Source organism: Limulus polyphemus, unplaced genomic scaffold, assembly GCF_000517525.1.
Source record: "Limulus polyphemus unplaced genomic scaffold, Limulus_polyphemus-2.1.2 Scaffold28, whole genome shotgun sequence".
NCBI classification, from domain to species: Eukaryota; Metazoa; Arthropoda; class Merostomata; order Xiphosura; family Limulidae; genus Limulus; species Limulus polyphemus.
In genome coordinates, this window is record NW_013665638.1 from 1,258,753 (window position 1) to 1,275,636 (window position 16,884).

General features: G+C 30.7%; 1 protein-coding gene across 2 annotated transcripts; it reads right to left on the reverse strand.

The window, feature by feature from the left end:
• Window positions 1-1,041: 1,041 nt before the first annotated feature.
• Window positions 1,042-16,127, reverse strand: LOC106459558 (biogenesis of lysosome-related organelles complex 1 subunit 4-like). 2 transcript variants are annotated; one of them, XM_013919188.2, is made up of 5 exons: window positions 15,962-16,127; window positions 13,963-14,034; window positions 9,578-9,679; window positions 4,727-4,852; window positions 1,042-1,335 (listed from the first exon to the last, which is right to left on the reverse strand). In XM_013919188.2, the coding sequence occupies exons 1-5, from the start codon at window positions 16,112-16,114 to the stop codon at window positions 1,171-1,173; spliced, it is 618 nt and encodes a 205-aa protein (XP_013774642.1). In that variant the 5' UTR covers window positions 16,115-16,127; the 3' UTR covers window positions 1,042-1,170. The 2 variants fall into 2 exon arrangements, with proteins under 2 accessions (XP_013774642.1, XP_022241903.1); XM_022386195.1 differs by lacking the exon at window positions 1,042-1,335 and adding an exon at window positions 2,903-3,542.
• Window positions 16,128-16,884: the final 757 nt, after the last annotated feature.

Below are 16,884 nucleotides of genomic sequence, written 5' to 3' on the forward strand. Positions count from 1 at the left end.
ATATAAATATATTTTACATATAATCTTTGGTCTCTATCGGGTCAAAATGGCATGCTGATAGTGAGAGAACCTGTTGTTAAAATATTTGAATCCCACCACTGGTTAAGTGCCACCAACAGTCAACATAAAAAAAAAGTTCCAGGTAAGTACTTTATTTCTTGTTTTTCATATGTATTCTTTATTTATTATTATAAAAGTAACTAAAATGTGAAAATAAGAATTTCTTTTTTTACTTAAGATTAGATTAGGTAAAATAAATAATAATAATAATAAAAAATTTTCAAAAGGCACGCACACGAGCAGTTCGGAGTAGCTCGTGGGTAATGTAATCTAATAGCGGAACTCAAGCCCAAATTACCCAAGTGATTTACAACTTATAATGGTGCGATTAGTAGTTAGACATGGTTCAAAAGTCAATAAAACAATAAAATTTAAGTATAAATTGTTGTATACTGTTATGAGTTTAAAGCTACTTAGACTAAACAAATGTTGTTTCATGTTACAATTTGGAGTAATTTTAGAAAGAAAAAATGGGTAATTTAGATTTATTTCAATTTTTTTTGGTGGTTATGAGGTCGTTCAAATTCACCAACCTTGTATAAAATTAAAATAACAGATAAAATATAAAGCTGTACTGAAAACAAATATCTGAAATGTACTTAGAAGGTTTTAGAGATTACGCAAATGAAATTTGAGATTTTTTATTTTAACATTAAAATTAATTTGCACACAGACTAGCAATGAAATAGACTTGATATACTCACAAACAAATCTTTAGTAATAATACTTCAATAAAAATTCATTTTTTGTATACAAAATATTTTTAATGTTTCCCACGAGTCTATCAGATTTTGTGAAGATACACATAATATATTAAAAGTTATAGTATAAATACTTAACGAGTGCAAACGTGTATACAGATTCAGTATTTTATACCGAGCCTGTTGTGAAAGGGTTAATTTTGAGAGAGAACTGCAATCCATTCAAACAACTGACTGTTGACTTCCTATTTACTTATTAAAACTCTGTTGTATCCTATCATAATTTTCAAATCAGCATTTTATTAGTTATCTTAATATACAAAAGAAACAATTACTGTAATTAGTAAAAACAAAATTTTGTGAAATTGCAGCTTTTAGTAAGTAACCTAACAAAACTTATCCAATATCATTAGGGCATTTGAGCCAAAACTTCATTATCAGGTTCACATTCTAGAGATGCTTCAGTCCCTCCTTCTGCACTGGCTTGGTTTAAAGGCTGAAGATAATCGCTTGTGTTGAAAATCTCTGGAGGTTCGTATTTCACTAGTCGCCTGTCTTGGTTTGATGATTTCTTCTGAAATAAGTTAGATGCAGCTTTTCATTATAAATTATCATCACAAATACATAAGCAAAATTGTCTTGATTTCACCTTTATTTTCATTGTGAGAATATCTGCATTACAATTTCTTTGTTTAAATAAGTTATTGTTGTCACTGTTTTAGCACAAAACTAAACAGTTGGATTTCTGTGTTTGGTCTACCATATGGAATTAAACTCCAGATTTTAGCGTTTGAGTCTGTAAACTTACTGCTGACCACCATGGGATGTTTTAAAAAGAGTATGTTTCAATTGTTATTTTTTCTAATGTTAACAATGTCAACGAGGGGGGAAGTGTCTCTGTGTATTTAGAGGTTAACTCATTTTTAGTTAGATAAAACCCCAAAGAAAAAAAAAAGAGAAAAACAAAAGCATTATTGGCAAATTTAGTAAGTCAAACTTACAACTTTTAAAAAGTATACACATTATTTAAAAAAAAGAAATTAAGTTCTTAAAATAATATATCATATTCTTTAGCAATTTATTAAATTTTGTTATGGAGAAAACAAGAAATAGTTGCTACTAAAGACACTTGAGATCATATTTACCCTAAATTAAAAGGAGAACTATCTGGGCTTTTACTTGCACAAACCACTTTTGTTAATTTAATGCAAGGAATATTATCTGATAAATATTTCTCATATTTACAAAATTAAAAAAACAGCTAGAACAAATCTTGCTGTTTGTCAAAACAGGTTTTATAAGATGAGAAAAAGAAATAGAAGAAAGATAAATGATTCAATCTTAAGTATAAAGTACAGAATCACAATGGTGGAATCTTTGAAATAGAGCTTAGAGGAAAAGTGAATTAGTTTTATTTAAGCAGTATTAAAAATGATGAAGCTAGCAGATACTTTTATGTAGCCCCAAACCCAAGAATTAAAACAAAATAAACAATGGAAAAAAATAGTTTTTAATTATTTTATATCAGATTTTTATTCACAAAAATCCAGATTAACCAAAAGAATATTAGCCAATTTAATTAATACAATGATAACAATGTTCCACTTAAATGTTTCATAAAATATTAACAGATTATGGTGCATTAATTCTTAAAAGGAGCTCCAACCAACTCACACAAGAGATTGTTAAGCATATTCATTACTTACTTACTGTTTCATGAATCAGCAATATAATTTATTGTACTCTCTAACCAATGTACTCAATAATAATGCATGTAAATAATAATATAAAAATTAGTGACAAAATTAATTGAATTAGTTCTTTTATTTACTAAATGTTTTGTATTGTGTATATCAAAAATATAACAACATTTATTCTTCTCTGATACTTTTTCACAGAAATGTTTTTGCACCAAAAGACTTTCTTTGCTTGTCACAGTACTAAATATTTCACTTTACCATTAACCATTCAGAAGTATATAGTATAAACAAATATGTCAATTCTAATTTAATACAAGTAATACAAGCTTTTGAAGTGGGCAAGATACTTATCATACAAGCAAACAAAACCATAACAAAATATATTTCTATAAAGTAAAATGAAATTTTGTAATTTTAAACTTTCTTTTGCATGATCATCCTTCTTACTTATATTATGAATAATTATTCTCAAAAAGTAATCAGTATTTCTTTCACCATCAAGGTGAACTCTCAATTTGAAATGCATTTTAATTCACATATTCTTTTTTCAAATAAATTATTCTATTCTCTGGGTGAAAAAATGTTAAAAATATCAAAACCTGTTCTAGAAAGGAAAGAGAGAGAGAGGTGCATAACATACAAAAGGCCCTGGCTGTCTGCAAACTGAGCCTCGAAGAAAACAGGCATCAGACATGAAGCTTATATTAAAGGTACGAAGTTCCTTGGACTACTTCATACATAACTAATGTACAAAATGCTATAAAACTTGGCTATAACTGACATCAAAGCCATGAAAAACTCACTAAACACCTTAGGAACCTGAAATCAAATGAAGATATAGCATTCAATGCTTAGAAAAAATGTTAGACTTTGCAAACAAAGTCATGAGGTTTCATGACTTACCAGAATAATATAATGGCTTATCAAAAGCACTTTTCAAAACATAATTTATTCAAAATAAAAAGGTGCACATAAAACAAAACTCTTTAACTGTGGCATGGGGTTGGCAGTAGGTGCCGCAGGAAAAATTTCACTGTTGCATCTATGTTCTATCTCAGGATTTAACATGGAAGAAACACACCTGTCAGAAAGACAAATGAGAGTAAAAAACAAAGACATAATGAACTTTATATTTAAAATGAAAATAACATACAGAATGCACAGATGGCATACACATTTGATTAAGGATGACTTGCACAAGTAACAATATGAAAATAGGCTTGACTGATAGTTTCAAAAAAAGAAAGAAAGATGAGAACAGGAAGATAAGTCAGAGCTTTAAGAACTAGAACTATATTCAGAAAGAAAATTGAAATGCGAAAAAAACTAAAAATTAAAGCTTAAAAAGAGGCACACTTAAATAGGGAGAAGACTACCCAGTATTGAGAAAAGAGTACAGCAGTCCATGTTACAGTACAAAGAAAGAGAGGGAAAACTTCCTGCCCTTAACCCATGGACTGCTGATTTGCTGTTTAGGGTATGGCCTGCCTCCGAAAGTTGAATGCAAGTGTACCATATACGGGGGTATAACTTGCAAAAATTCTGCATACATTTAGAGCAGCCATAGTCAATGCATAAAAACACTCCACGATGAAGAAAGTAAAATTAAATATGTAAAAAAAAGGAAACTAGACAGAAAAAGAATAATAATAAAAATGCAAAAAAAAGGAAAAAATCTCCAAGGCTAGTAAGTAGCAAAGAATAGATAGCATAAAAAACTCTGCATTAGAAGAAGATTCTGGCAAGGAAAAAAGAAACCCTTACTGAGGGTTATGCAAATCTTAATTTGTAACGTGCCATTAGGAATATCATCACAAGGTGAGCATGAAAGTTTTCATATTAAAACTACATAAAATGATAACCAGAAGTCTTTTGCCCAAAAAGAAAGAAACAGTAAAAATAAATCTGGCGAACCACAGAATTTAATTAATATTACTTTAAAGTAACACATCTGAAAGAAAAAAAATGGTGTGAATACTTAAAATTTTTTTTTTAGATTTCATTTACTAAACAGCTGTACTATTCTTTATTCTCTTGTTGCTGAAGAAATAAAGAATACATTTTATATTTTGTTGATTTTAATATCCAATTAAAAACGATTTTGTGCCAACATCATAATTCCAACATGTACATGTTTATCTCATTACTTTAGTCAAACCATGTTTAATACAATAACGAAAATAATGAGGAAGAGATAACTAAACATGAATTTCACAATAGTATTAAAAGTTATTATGCTGAACTACAGTGTATATGCATACTTACTGAGAATATTGGTTTTGGTAATGATGAAAAAAATTTTTTCACAGAACTGCCTCCAAGAAGATATTCTGCTCCAATTACTTTTTCTTCCATGACATCAAGGTTCTGACGAACAATTTCGATAAAGGCCTGGGAAAGGAAAGCACACAATATCAGATAATGGGAAAAATTTACAATATTAATTAAATAGTAGAAATACAAAAACACTGAGGAAAAACAATGAATTTCACATATTCACTTGTGTGAAATGGAAGATTACAAATTTAACTGTTACCTATGAGCAAGGTATCATTTACAATGTCTTTTGAAGATTTCAGTATTCGTAGCATACAATGAAGGATTTTTGACATATTTAAATAATTATATACAGCTAAACTTCTACAAATAAAACTCATTTTAGTTCAGTTCAACATTAAGGTTTCATCAGGAAAACATGATTATTGTATTTCAGCAAAGCTTACTTTTCAACTTATTAAAAAAACAAATGTTACTTGAAAAACATGTGCAGAGGTGTATGAACATCAAATACTGATAATTGATGTGCCGTTAATTATTGTTGAATATAACCTTACTGATAATAATTAATAGAACACCATAGACTTGAGATCAAAGTTGCTGTATAGTTTAACATACTGCAATGAGAATTCTGAAAGACATTGGTTGGAAATTAATCTATGCAAAGTAAAGCTGCATTAATTATTTCTATATATGTTTATTTAGAATACTTTCACAGGAATATTTAATGTTTATACTTAACATTACAAAACCTTGTCATGGTCCGAATTAAGTTCTGAGTGTAGTTTTTGTTTTATCATGAATTGTTATGTGTATTTCTGTTCTAAGAAAGATGTAGTGTGTTTTAAAATTTCCATGGAAATTATATCCCTTTTAGTTAGTATTCCATGAATTTTGTGTAATGTTCTGCTACAACACTTGAGAAAAAGAATGAGAATTGCTCTTGAAGATTTTAGAAGGTGTGAAAGCCCTCAATCAATGTGTTACTGCAGTTAGAAATAATTTCAAAACAGAATGGTTTTCAAAAGCAAACAGCAAGTTTATTTACATAGACTAGCTTTAATAACATTGATCAAACTTCCAACATAGAGCTTTAACAATTATCAGGCATTAGTGGCCCATTATCAAAAAAAATCTAGAGTGTCACATCAGAAGGACTTTTAAAGCACAGATGAGAAGCAGAATAAGGAGAAAGAATAATACTTTAACTGAACTTTCTAAAGATGTAAAAAGACATGACCAATTATCTTACCTAGATGCTCCACATGAAGTAACAAATTTGTTAGCACATGGACACAGTGGATGAGAATATACAATTTAGGCTAAAGCAAAGTAGATATAAACCTTTAAAGAAAGCTGATCTGTTGGTGATAGAACTTGAATCAATTAAAATTGAACATAAACAACTAAAAGCACCATCCAGGAATAATGAGATCATCAAATCAAACAGTGTGGAAACATTAACTAGAAAACTGCTTACCCAGAATAAAAGAAGTAACTTACAGAACAGTAGGTGTTTGGAACTTAAATTGCAGCAAAATCCTGAAGGAAGTGAAACCTGCTCCCATAAGAAAAGGGGGAAATGTTATAAGTGTACAAATAATGTGATGAATCAACAGATGATAATAAACTAAGGAGATAATATGCTGAGGATGAGTTCTAACATTGGAAACAGTAAGAAGGGATAAAGGGAAAGAACATGCAAACACCTATTTTATCAAGGTAATCAATTCTTCAGGGAGATAAGGTACTATACAACTCATAAAGTACTATTAAATGTTGTTTGAACCCCGAGTCGCTTCTACCGCTAACTACGTAGACAAAAAGTTCACACTTCAAACGGGTCATGTAGTCTTGAAGTGGCTAATAAAGTTTAACATTCCTGAAAACCAGATATCAAAGGATTAGAAGTACAAGAGTACAACTTTAACATTGCCCTGGATGGAACCATGGAAATGAAAGTGCATTTCACAACAAAGACTTAGTATTACCAAAGAATGTAAACACTGTGAAAAGAGAGAAACACAAGATAATAAAGACAGCTAGCCTGAAGTGCAAGAAAGAAGAATCCAAGATGAGAAATCCACAGATAATGAAAAACTATTGAGGTCAAACACTCAACTGAGGTACAACCAAGCAACAGATATCAGTATTAAGTCAACTAATCAGTGGATCAGGAATGTTGTAGTCAAAAGAATCAATGGTGTGGTTTATAGAATCCAGCCAAAGGCATCCACTGTAATCATCTTTGCAGTACATCTGTGAAAAAATAGTCAACTGGCTAGCTTACAAAAAAGACTCTGTCAGAAATAAATCAACCTGCTAGGGTTCCTCAATATTACTTACAATGTATCACCAAGGATGAAACTACCAGTAGATCCCCATAGCCATCCACCTAAGAGAACTCCCCCAATGACAAGATGTGAAAGTAAAGAACCAGAGGTCGACCCATCTTTGCACTGTAGGCCACAAAAAAAAGAAAACCCCAAAAGGTTGGGTAACTGCACAGTAAATGAGTAAAGAAACAATATTTTGCTTTGTTAGCCAAAATTGTATCTGTACTTTGTTTCACACATTTAATTAGGGATTTATTGATTGTAAATGTTAATTGTCAAGATCTTATTTAAAAGTTTTGTTTAGCCAACTCATGCAAAAGTTATAAGATTAAACTATCATGAAAGACTGTTTGATGCAATGAAAGATTTTGATACAAGTGTTATGTCAAAAAACATAAAGAACTTGACCCTACATGTTTGTCTCTTTGACATAATACTTATACTAAAATCCTACATTGCACCAAAAAAATCTTACATGGTAATTTAATTTTGTAATTATTTCATTGTTAAATGAATGTTCAATAAACGTCATACTTTGTGAGGGGGCAGTGTTGTAGGTTATGTTTTTAACTTAAATGTTTGTATTTTTTGTTGCAGAAGGAGTTTTCTCATAGCATTATAGGCATGGCTTAATAAATAGAGCCATCTTGAAAGTTCGGGAAATAATTTGAGCTTTATACAAAAAATAAAAAAGGAGCTAGGCTAAAGATGACTGTTTACTAAGCTAGCAAATTTATTATTCAGTTCATCTGTTAATGTCAGGAAGTTAGTTGGTTAGTTCAGTTCTCTGAACAATGAATTTCTCTTTCAAAGTTCTTAAGAAATGTAAACTTAGACCCATCAGGTCTAACTTGTAGCTAACTTGTAGAACCTGAAGTTAGAAATAAAATAATTTCATTATCATTAAATCAACTGGACTTTGCATTATCCTTTTTACCAAATAATGCAAAAGAACCTACCAAATGAGAGGAGCTGTTATTACAACATATAATTATTTTATGGACAAATCACAAAATTCAACAGAAATATATATATGCAATTTTGACAACCATAACCAAAATATTTATTATAAATTATTTTACTTGTTATTCATGATAACACTTTAAGTAAAACAATGAACAATCAGATAAAAAGAAAAATGTGTTACCTTTTTATTTATTCAACTTTCTTTTTCGCACTCTGGTTAATACTCTTTTATTATCATATGAAATACAAGCCCAACTTTAAAACATGTAATCAGAGTATATATAACACATTACACATTGTTAAAAAAAACTTGGAAAGGAGAATATATTTGTGAAAGGGAAGTTCTGATCACTCAAAGATTTAGGGCCGGCAAGAAAACTTTAATAGAGAAAAGAAGCATAGGACTAATACATGAAAAGAAAAAGAAAACTATTGAGAAATACAGTAAATGAACCTTAAAAAAAATGTTAATAGATAAAGTAGGCCTGAATACTTAGAAGTTTGTGAAGTTAATTAAAACTGTAGCTTAATCTAGTGAGTACAATATTTTCTACATCATGTACATTTGCTCAATGAAAAGCTTAATTTATAAACAGCTTCTTCAGCACATGTCCATGCTGAAATGATACTTTAGCTCTACATCCATAACAGATAACTTTAAAAATGCATGACAACATATCACGTAAGAACAGTCTTTAAATAAAAATTTTAGAGAAAATATTTAGTGCACGATAGTAATTTATTCATCTTGAGGTTATTCAGTGACAACAAATTGCAAATGTTATGCTTTTAAATTATTTGTTTTTGTAAAACATGTTAAGAAAGACGTGTTTCAGTTGACTTCATAATAAAACTTAATGTGCTATATGAAGTTTGCACTTAGTGTTACAATGTTTGTCATGCACTGATGTTATATGCACACTACTCAACTACCTATGTTCATTCCAAATGCTATTACACTGGTTAATCTTCTAAGCCATTAATACTAAAAAAAAAAAAAATGGTTAAAGGGAATAAAAAAGCTTAAAAACTGGACACTATTAGATGTCAAAATATAACTACCTACAAGTTAGCATTCAATAAAAAAAAGTATTCAAGTGGTATTAGACAGTTAATAACATGAAAGTAACTTTTTCATTTTCTTATTAAAGTTGATACCTCTGACACCAGTTCTTATTTTGTTTCCTTAATTCACTGAGAACTGGAAACATGCAACTTACTCTTCAAGGTGGTCACTTTAAAGTTGTGAGAAGAGCTGGTAGAGAGATTCAGCCATAGGCTTACAAGTCTAGTGATCTAAAATCAGACTTCAATCAGTAGAAATTGACTTGCTATTTTATAATTAAACTAAAAGTATATTTCAATTGTTTTTTTTAGTTATTTGTTTTAAACCAAATCTAATATTTTGAATGTAGAATCTAGTTGATTAGACATGAGTCAAAAGTAGCTTGCTTAACTTTTATATGCTTAAAAAGTACACACACACACATATATATATATAACACATACATACACCTGGCAACTTGCTAATATTTACCTCCAGTTTATCAATCCTTTCAAAAATCTTTTCTAGTTCTAGGCTTTTTGCATAGATAGATGGTAAGGTGTTTGAAAGACAGAGTGTATCATCACTTCGTACCTAAAGGAAATAAAAATAAGATTTTCATACTACAATTCCCTGAGTTTTAAAATATGAATATTAAGAAAAATCAGGTAATTCTAATATGAGTATTTATTGTTTACTCTGAAAGTCTGCCTTCTTTTAATAAAACTTAAGAGTTCTGATTTTTCCCGCCATAATCCAAATTTTGTAGTTGCAGTTGTGATGAACATTACAACCTCCCAGTTATAGGGAGACATATGGGAATGTAATTCAGAGGCAAGTATATCTCTTTTTTTTAATTTTTATTTAATTCTAAAACATAGTGCAGCAATCTGAATATCAGAAGGTGGGAGAAATAAGGATTCAAGTACTAGATCAGTGATTCTCAACCAGGGGTAAATATACCCCTTGGGAGTAAAAAATTACATGGCAGGGGGTAAATAATTGATGTACCTGATGATTGAATAATAATTCAATTAAATTATTTTGTAAAATGTGTGTGTGTGAGAGAGAGAGAGAGAGGGAATACTAAGAATGTGTGTGTGCTCGTGTGCATGCGTGAGGGAGAGAGGGAGGAGGGAGAGGAAGGGAGAGTGTCAGTCAATCCTGTTCAGTCCTATACAGTCACTATACTAATTCATAATTATGTCTTTTCAGATTTTTTTCATGTCCAAGAAACATACATACCTGGATTCATATGTATAATATGGTTTTGACTTCATTGTTGTGGATGGTGTGGAGAAGGCTCAGTGTCTGCTGTGCTCAAAAGTTCTTGGAAATGGGTCATTGAAACCTTCAATATTGAAACAACATCTGGAAACTACACATCCTGCCCATGCATCTGATGACCGTGCTACATTTGAGGCAAAGAGAGCTAGGTTTAGGGCTGCAGGAACACTGCCCAAACTTGGCTTCGTATCTGAGAAGAAACCAATGCTTGCAGCTTCCTATCATGTAGCAATGCGAATAGCAAAGGCAAAGAAACTACATGACATAGCCAAGAAGCTGATTAAACCTTGTGCCTTAGACATGGTTGAACATGTATGTGGGAATAAAGAAAAACAGAAGATTCAAGCCATTCCCCTTTCTAATGACACAATTGATCGGCATATTATAGAAATGTTGCAAGATATTTTTCAACAACTTATTGAACAGTTCAAATCTAGCCCACCAAAAATTTCTTTGCAACTTGATGAATCCTGTGATGTAGCCAATTTTTCACATCTTCTTGTTTTTGTCCATTACATATGTGGAATGGAACTAAAAAATGAATTTCTCTTTTGTGAACCTTATGAAAAAACCACAAAGGCTATTGATATAATGCAGAAAATACATGACTTCTTTGAAAAGAACGATCTCACATGGGACATTGTTGGTTCAATCTGTACTGATGGAGCTCCAGCCATGATGGGAGTGAGATCAGGCTTCACTGCACTTGTGAAGCAAAAGTAACCCCATGTGAAAACAACACATTGTGTTCTTCACAGACATGCATTATCTGCAAAAACTCTTCCTGAAAATCTGAAAATTGTTTTGCAGAAAGTTGTTGAGGCTGTTAACTTCATTCGGGCCCGAGCTTTGAATCACCATTTGTTCAAAGCTTTTTGTGATGAGAAGGGCTCTGGGCATTCCATTCTTTTACTGCATACTGATGTGAGGTGGCTTTCTCGTGGACTTATTTCAAATCGTGTGTTTGAGCTCCGTACTGAGTTAGAGATTTTTCTTCGTGACAGGAATTCAAAGCTGTGTGAAGACTTTGATGATCCAAAGTTCATCGCCTGTTTGGGGTACGTCTCAGATATATTTACCCATCTTAACCAAGTCAACAAACAACTACAGGAAACGTCAGTAACCGTTGTTGAGGCAAGTGAAAAGATGACAGCATTGCTGACAAAGCTGGACTTATGGGCACGGAGAGTTCACCAAAGTAACTTTGCAAATTTTTCAAACTTGGATGAGGAAAGATCTGGTGTGTTACCTGAGATAAATGAAGACATCACAGAACATTTGAAAATCTTGAAGAATCACTTCACTGGCTACTTTTCAAAAGACATGATTCCAACAGAGAGAGAGATGGATAATAAGACCTTTTGCCACTGAACTGTCAGAAATGAAAGATGATGACCCAGCAATAGAGGAGCTGATTGATCTTCAATCCTCAGCTACTCTTAGAGAAGAATTTGAAAATGTTGGTGTTCATTTTTGGGTAAAACTCGCAGATTCATTCCCACTCCTTACTCAACCTGCCTTCTAAGTGCTTATTCCTTTTGTCACTACATACTTATGTAAATCAGGGTTCTCAAGTTTAGTAGCAATGAAGACAAAGGCCAGGAACCGATTGAAAGCGGATGAAGATATGAGAGTAGCACTGTCATCAACAGCTCTTCGCATAAACAAACTGATTGACTCAATGAATCAGCAGGTTCCCACTGATAATGTTTCTGGTGTTTCTGTTTGGTTTTATTTTTTGTGATAAAAATGGACTGTATAATTTTTTCTTTAGAAAAGAATGTTTTATTTTCTTTATTTTTGGTGATACGAATGTATATTGCTATTTTTGTGCAAAACCTGAATAATATTTTTTTTTCTGACCTTCTTGTTTTTCTGTCCCTTTATCATGGCTATGAATTTTTTGTATGGAAGTAAGGGGGTAAATGGAGAAATACGTCAAGCCGAGAGGGTTAATGATGGAGGAAAAGTTGAGAATCCCCATAGTAGATCATCTAACGTGACATTAGCACCCTCAGGTGTAACAGAAACTGGTTCAAGATTTAAAATATAATGTACCCGAGAGAAAGGACAAATTATACCAACAGAAGATTCTTCACGATTAGAGCAAGTAGACAAACAGGCCTGAACAAAAGATTGAAATTGAGAGCCAACACAATCATGAAACCTACCTGAGACATCAGTAGACAAATGGGCACTGATGGCCTGAATACACTGATCAATAACAGCTGACAAGGCAGCCATACGATCACTAGAGGTAGACTATGCAAGGCCCCAGAAAAGTTGTAGAAATTATGATATTGTGAAATATATTTGCATCAGAAGTAACTCACTGTGTATAGACTTAGTCATTCAGTAACCATGAAACTACAATAAGTGTATTTTCACAAAATTTTACAAGTTTGAAATAAACATTACACATCTGTTGTACACAAAAAATAATTTTTTTGAATAAAGTAATCTTATTACAGATTTGTCTGTGAATGTGTGAAGCCTTTAGTAAGAAAAATATAATCAAAAATACCTTTTTTTCCTAGAATGACTGCAGATTGTAACAGTTATTTTCTTAAAAGCTTTAGGCCTCTTTAACTTTTCACAACTGCTTTCATTTAATCTTATAAACATATTCTTTTTTAAACAAAAACAGAAATCTCAACTGTTTTGCTTTAATCTCATTACACACTTTACGAGGCTGCTCTTATTACTTTCACTAAAATACTTATTGCAAAAATGGTCAATTTAAAAACAACAACATTTAACTGTAATGTTTTCTGCAATTTATAAAAAAGTACCCAGATAAATAAACCAAGTTACCTGTATGTATACTTGTGTGTGTTTAAATCTTGAACAAACTGCAAGAAATATTAGTACAATAATCTCTTAAACTATTTAAAATCAGTTATATACATTAATGATGTTGAACATATACAAACATACATACTCAAAACTATTCCAAAACTTAAAAATTATGCACTGCAAAGCTGTCATCTTAGTTCTATGTATCATAGTTTCCATCAAAAAGCTTAACTATAAAGTTTATGCAATTTTTTAAAATTAATCTAGTCATATCCTTGTTTTTTTTACAGAAATACCTACTATACCATTAGAACAGATTAAAATGTCTACCAACATCAATAAAAAGAAGCTCATATAATTATTCACATTGCCTTTCAGAACTGATCTAATCTAACACTTTTACAAAAAAGAAAAATTTCAAACGATACACCCTCCTTCAATATCTTAAGTCTTGCTCTAACAATTATCTAAATGGTTAAGAAGTACATTATTCTGAATTTTTCTACATAAAATTTTATTTACTGAACTGAAAAAAAGTAGTTTCAATATGATGATGGCTTTATAAAAATTTTTTATCCCTTTTTACAACTGTTAAATACAATTATTTTTTCACAAATAATCCATCAAAACATTTTATTAACAATCTACACTGTCAAAACTATGCCTAATAAAGCACTGTTCTAGCAAACATTACTAAGCACATTAAAAGTACCTTATGTTTATATAATATTAATATGAAACCTAAGCACAAATTAAAATTTTCTTAACACTGAATGAATGTTTTAGCTACTTACCATGTCCACTAACCCACAAAATTCATCTAGTCGAGTCAATACCTCATCAATATTCTCTTCAAGAACACCTTTCTAACAAAATTTAAAATCATGGTTATAAACAGTGAGTATTCAAATCATTAAAGGCTTTTTGAAGAAAACATTTCTGTACATATAATAATTTGTATATATATAAATTCTAAACATCTCCATTTTTACAGTATGTATCATACCATATTGTATTTGCTTTATAAATTAATTTCTATAACAGTATATCCTTCATTACTTATTACAAAATATTTATATGTTATGACTAAGAAAACCATATAATTATTCAAGAAATAAAGTCTCAGAATTACCTTGAAATTATAAACTGAAGTATCTAAAATGTTTATTATTCAAATATTTTGAGTTTTCCAATATGGCTTTGTGATTGAAAGATAATAAATGCATCATTAAAATATCCTCTCTAATAAAGTTCATCAAATTCTACAGGACCCTCTTTTAGCTACTGTACTTCATAAAAACTTTATTCTAAATTACTCAATTGAACATTTATCCATATAATATGAATCCACGTGAATGAGTTTGAAATTGATGGACTATATTGGGGGCTACATTTTATCTTGCTTTGACATGAGTGTTATGCAGTATCAGGTTACCAGATAAAGTGATAATCTGTGATCAGTCACTGACATTTTATTAACATTGTCCCAATGGGAAGGTAGTGTGTCAATTTACATGCTTGATTTTTAATTGTTTTTCTTTAATCATTAACTATGTAATTCAACTTGCAGTGTATATCTACTAATTTGCACCTGAGAAATCCAATTACTGAAACCTCCTATTAAAAACACATAACATTCTGTATGCTACACAAAAGTACAAAAGTCGCTGCAAACATTACTTTGGTAATGATAAAGTGGACATTTACATCACCAGACTATACACTTTTTCACAACCTTGGTAATAAGTCTAACATGAGAAACTTTACATTATCTATCAATATAATTTATAATAATCTCAGAGATGACCAGTTTATTCAGCTATTACACTTGACATAATAATGATGAACATCTATTTGAAAACATTCCCACTTTATGTTGTTTTTCAGATAATTAGATAAGCTCAAACTAAACTTGAAACTGTATTAAACATTTTATGGGCATCCTATACTTTTAGTTTTACATACACAAAATAACCTTAGGTTTAGTTATATTTTTTTATACTCCAGTCAGTGAAAACTATTAAATAATAAATTGTATTTGCAAGCATTTCATTAGATAATGAAGTAGGCCCATAACACTAATTTCAGTCTAGTTCTTTACTAGTTTTACATTTGCAGTTTCTGCTATTTTAGAATATAAAAAACAAAACACTTTTTTAAATGACAAAACACTATCTGTATTGCCATGGTTTTTGTAGTCCACCCCATAATCTCATATAGTACTTCCAACCACTATCTCAATGAATGTAATGTTGTGCCAACCTCCATTTCTTTCCTATCGTCATTTTCCATTCCTAATCCTACTCAATCACAAGAAGAATTCCACCTTAGAATAATTAAATATATAATTTATACTGCCATTATGCTGAAAACAGCTCTTAACCAAATAATGTGCGTGTTGTCACACCTTAAATTGTGAAAAAGAAAATAAAATAATATGAACTTCAATCATTCAACTTTCAAACTTATTTTACATACGTTTCAAATACTAAACTTTCATTTACAAATATAAATAATTTCACTTAGATCTATTCTTCAAATATTCTAGAATGCACGTAACTATTAAAAAGTAAATGATACTTTAAAAAGTTTTGATTTTATCCAATGTAAGAGGAACACGATTTACTATACATTGTAACCAAAATTAATATTTTAATATGAAGCACAACTTTACGTCATATTTAGGCCCACATCTGCTTTGACTTAGAACTTAAAATGAGTTAGATTAGAACCTACCGCAGTACCAGGTCTGCAAGTGTTTTCATCGATTAACATTATCTGAAATATTTTTACCTCTAACTTGACATCAGTTCTTAGAAACTTCGAATAATCTTCTGCTAAATCAGTTAAAAGTTTTTCAGCTTCCATACTATTTCTTGGAGTACTTTCGTTCACCTCTTTCACCACAATTGTATCTAAGTGTTTTTCTCTTAGTCCATCCGCCATGTTACTTAAAGTACGACTATGACGTTCCCTTCTGGAGAAAAACGAAATATCATCATTCTTTAAATGTAAACATCCCAGCTGGAACGTCGTATATAAAAGTAAAACAAGACTAAAAAAACCTTTTTAAATTCTTTGTGAATTCGTCAACTTTTAAAAAACATCAGAAAGAACTTGGAACAGAAACAATATGGTATATAAGTATACCATATGCTATCTGTATTTTTATTTTAAAATAGCGTTTTTCGGAATTTGTCAGTTATTCTATTTGCATTTTTCACATAGCACGTGTCTAGAAAGTTATTAAGTTGCTTTTGTAGCGTATCACAAACAACATTCGCCCAATTTGTATTTATTCTGTGCGTTCTTTCTAACTGCTACCTTTGTTCTTTGTCATTCTTTCGAGATAACACCTGGTCTGTGCATGGTAGTATGGCTAATGCTGAACATTAAGGAGATATATTAAAACTATACGTCAGGCCAGCTAAATAATACAAAAAAAATTAATTAGTATCGTCATATGTACATATCTCTAAATTTCCTATTTAAATATTTGGTTAGTGAACAAGTAAAAACTTTTAACTACACCATTCATATAATACCCACTCCAACCCTATATGATGCCTTCCCTTAGGGTTTTGAATTGATCTACTAACTTCACTGCCTGTCTTTTACTGCTTTCTACATCAGACTAATTTCTTCCTTTCTCTGGGATCGTCGAGCTACAATTTCCATTCACGGTATATTTTCTTGTCCATTCTCTATACGTACTG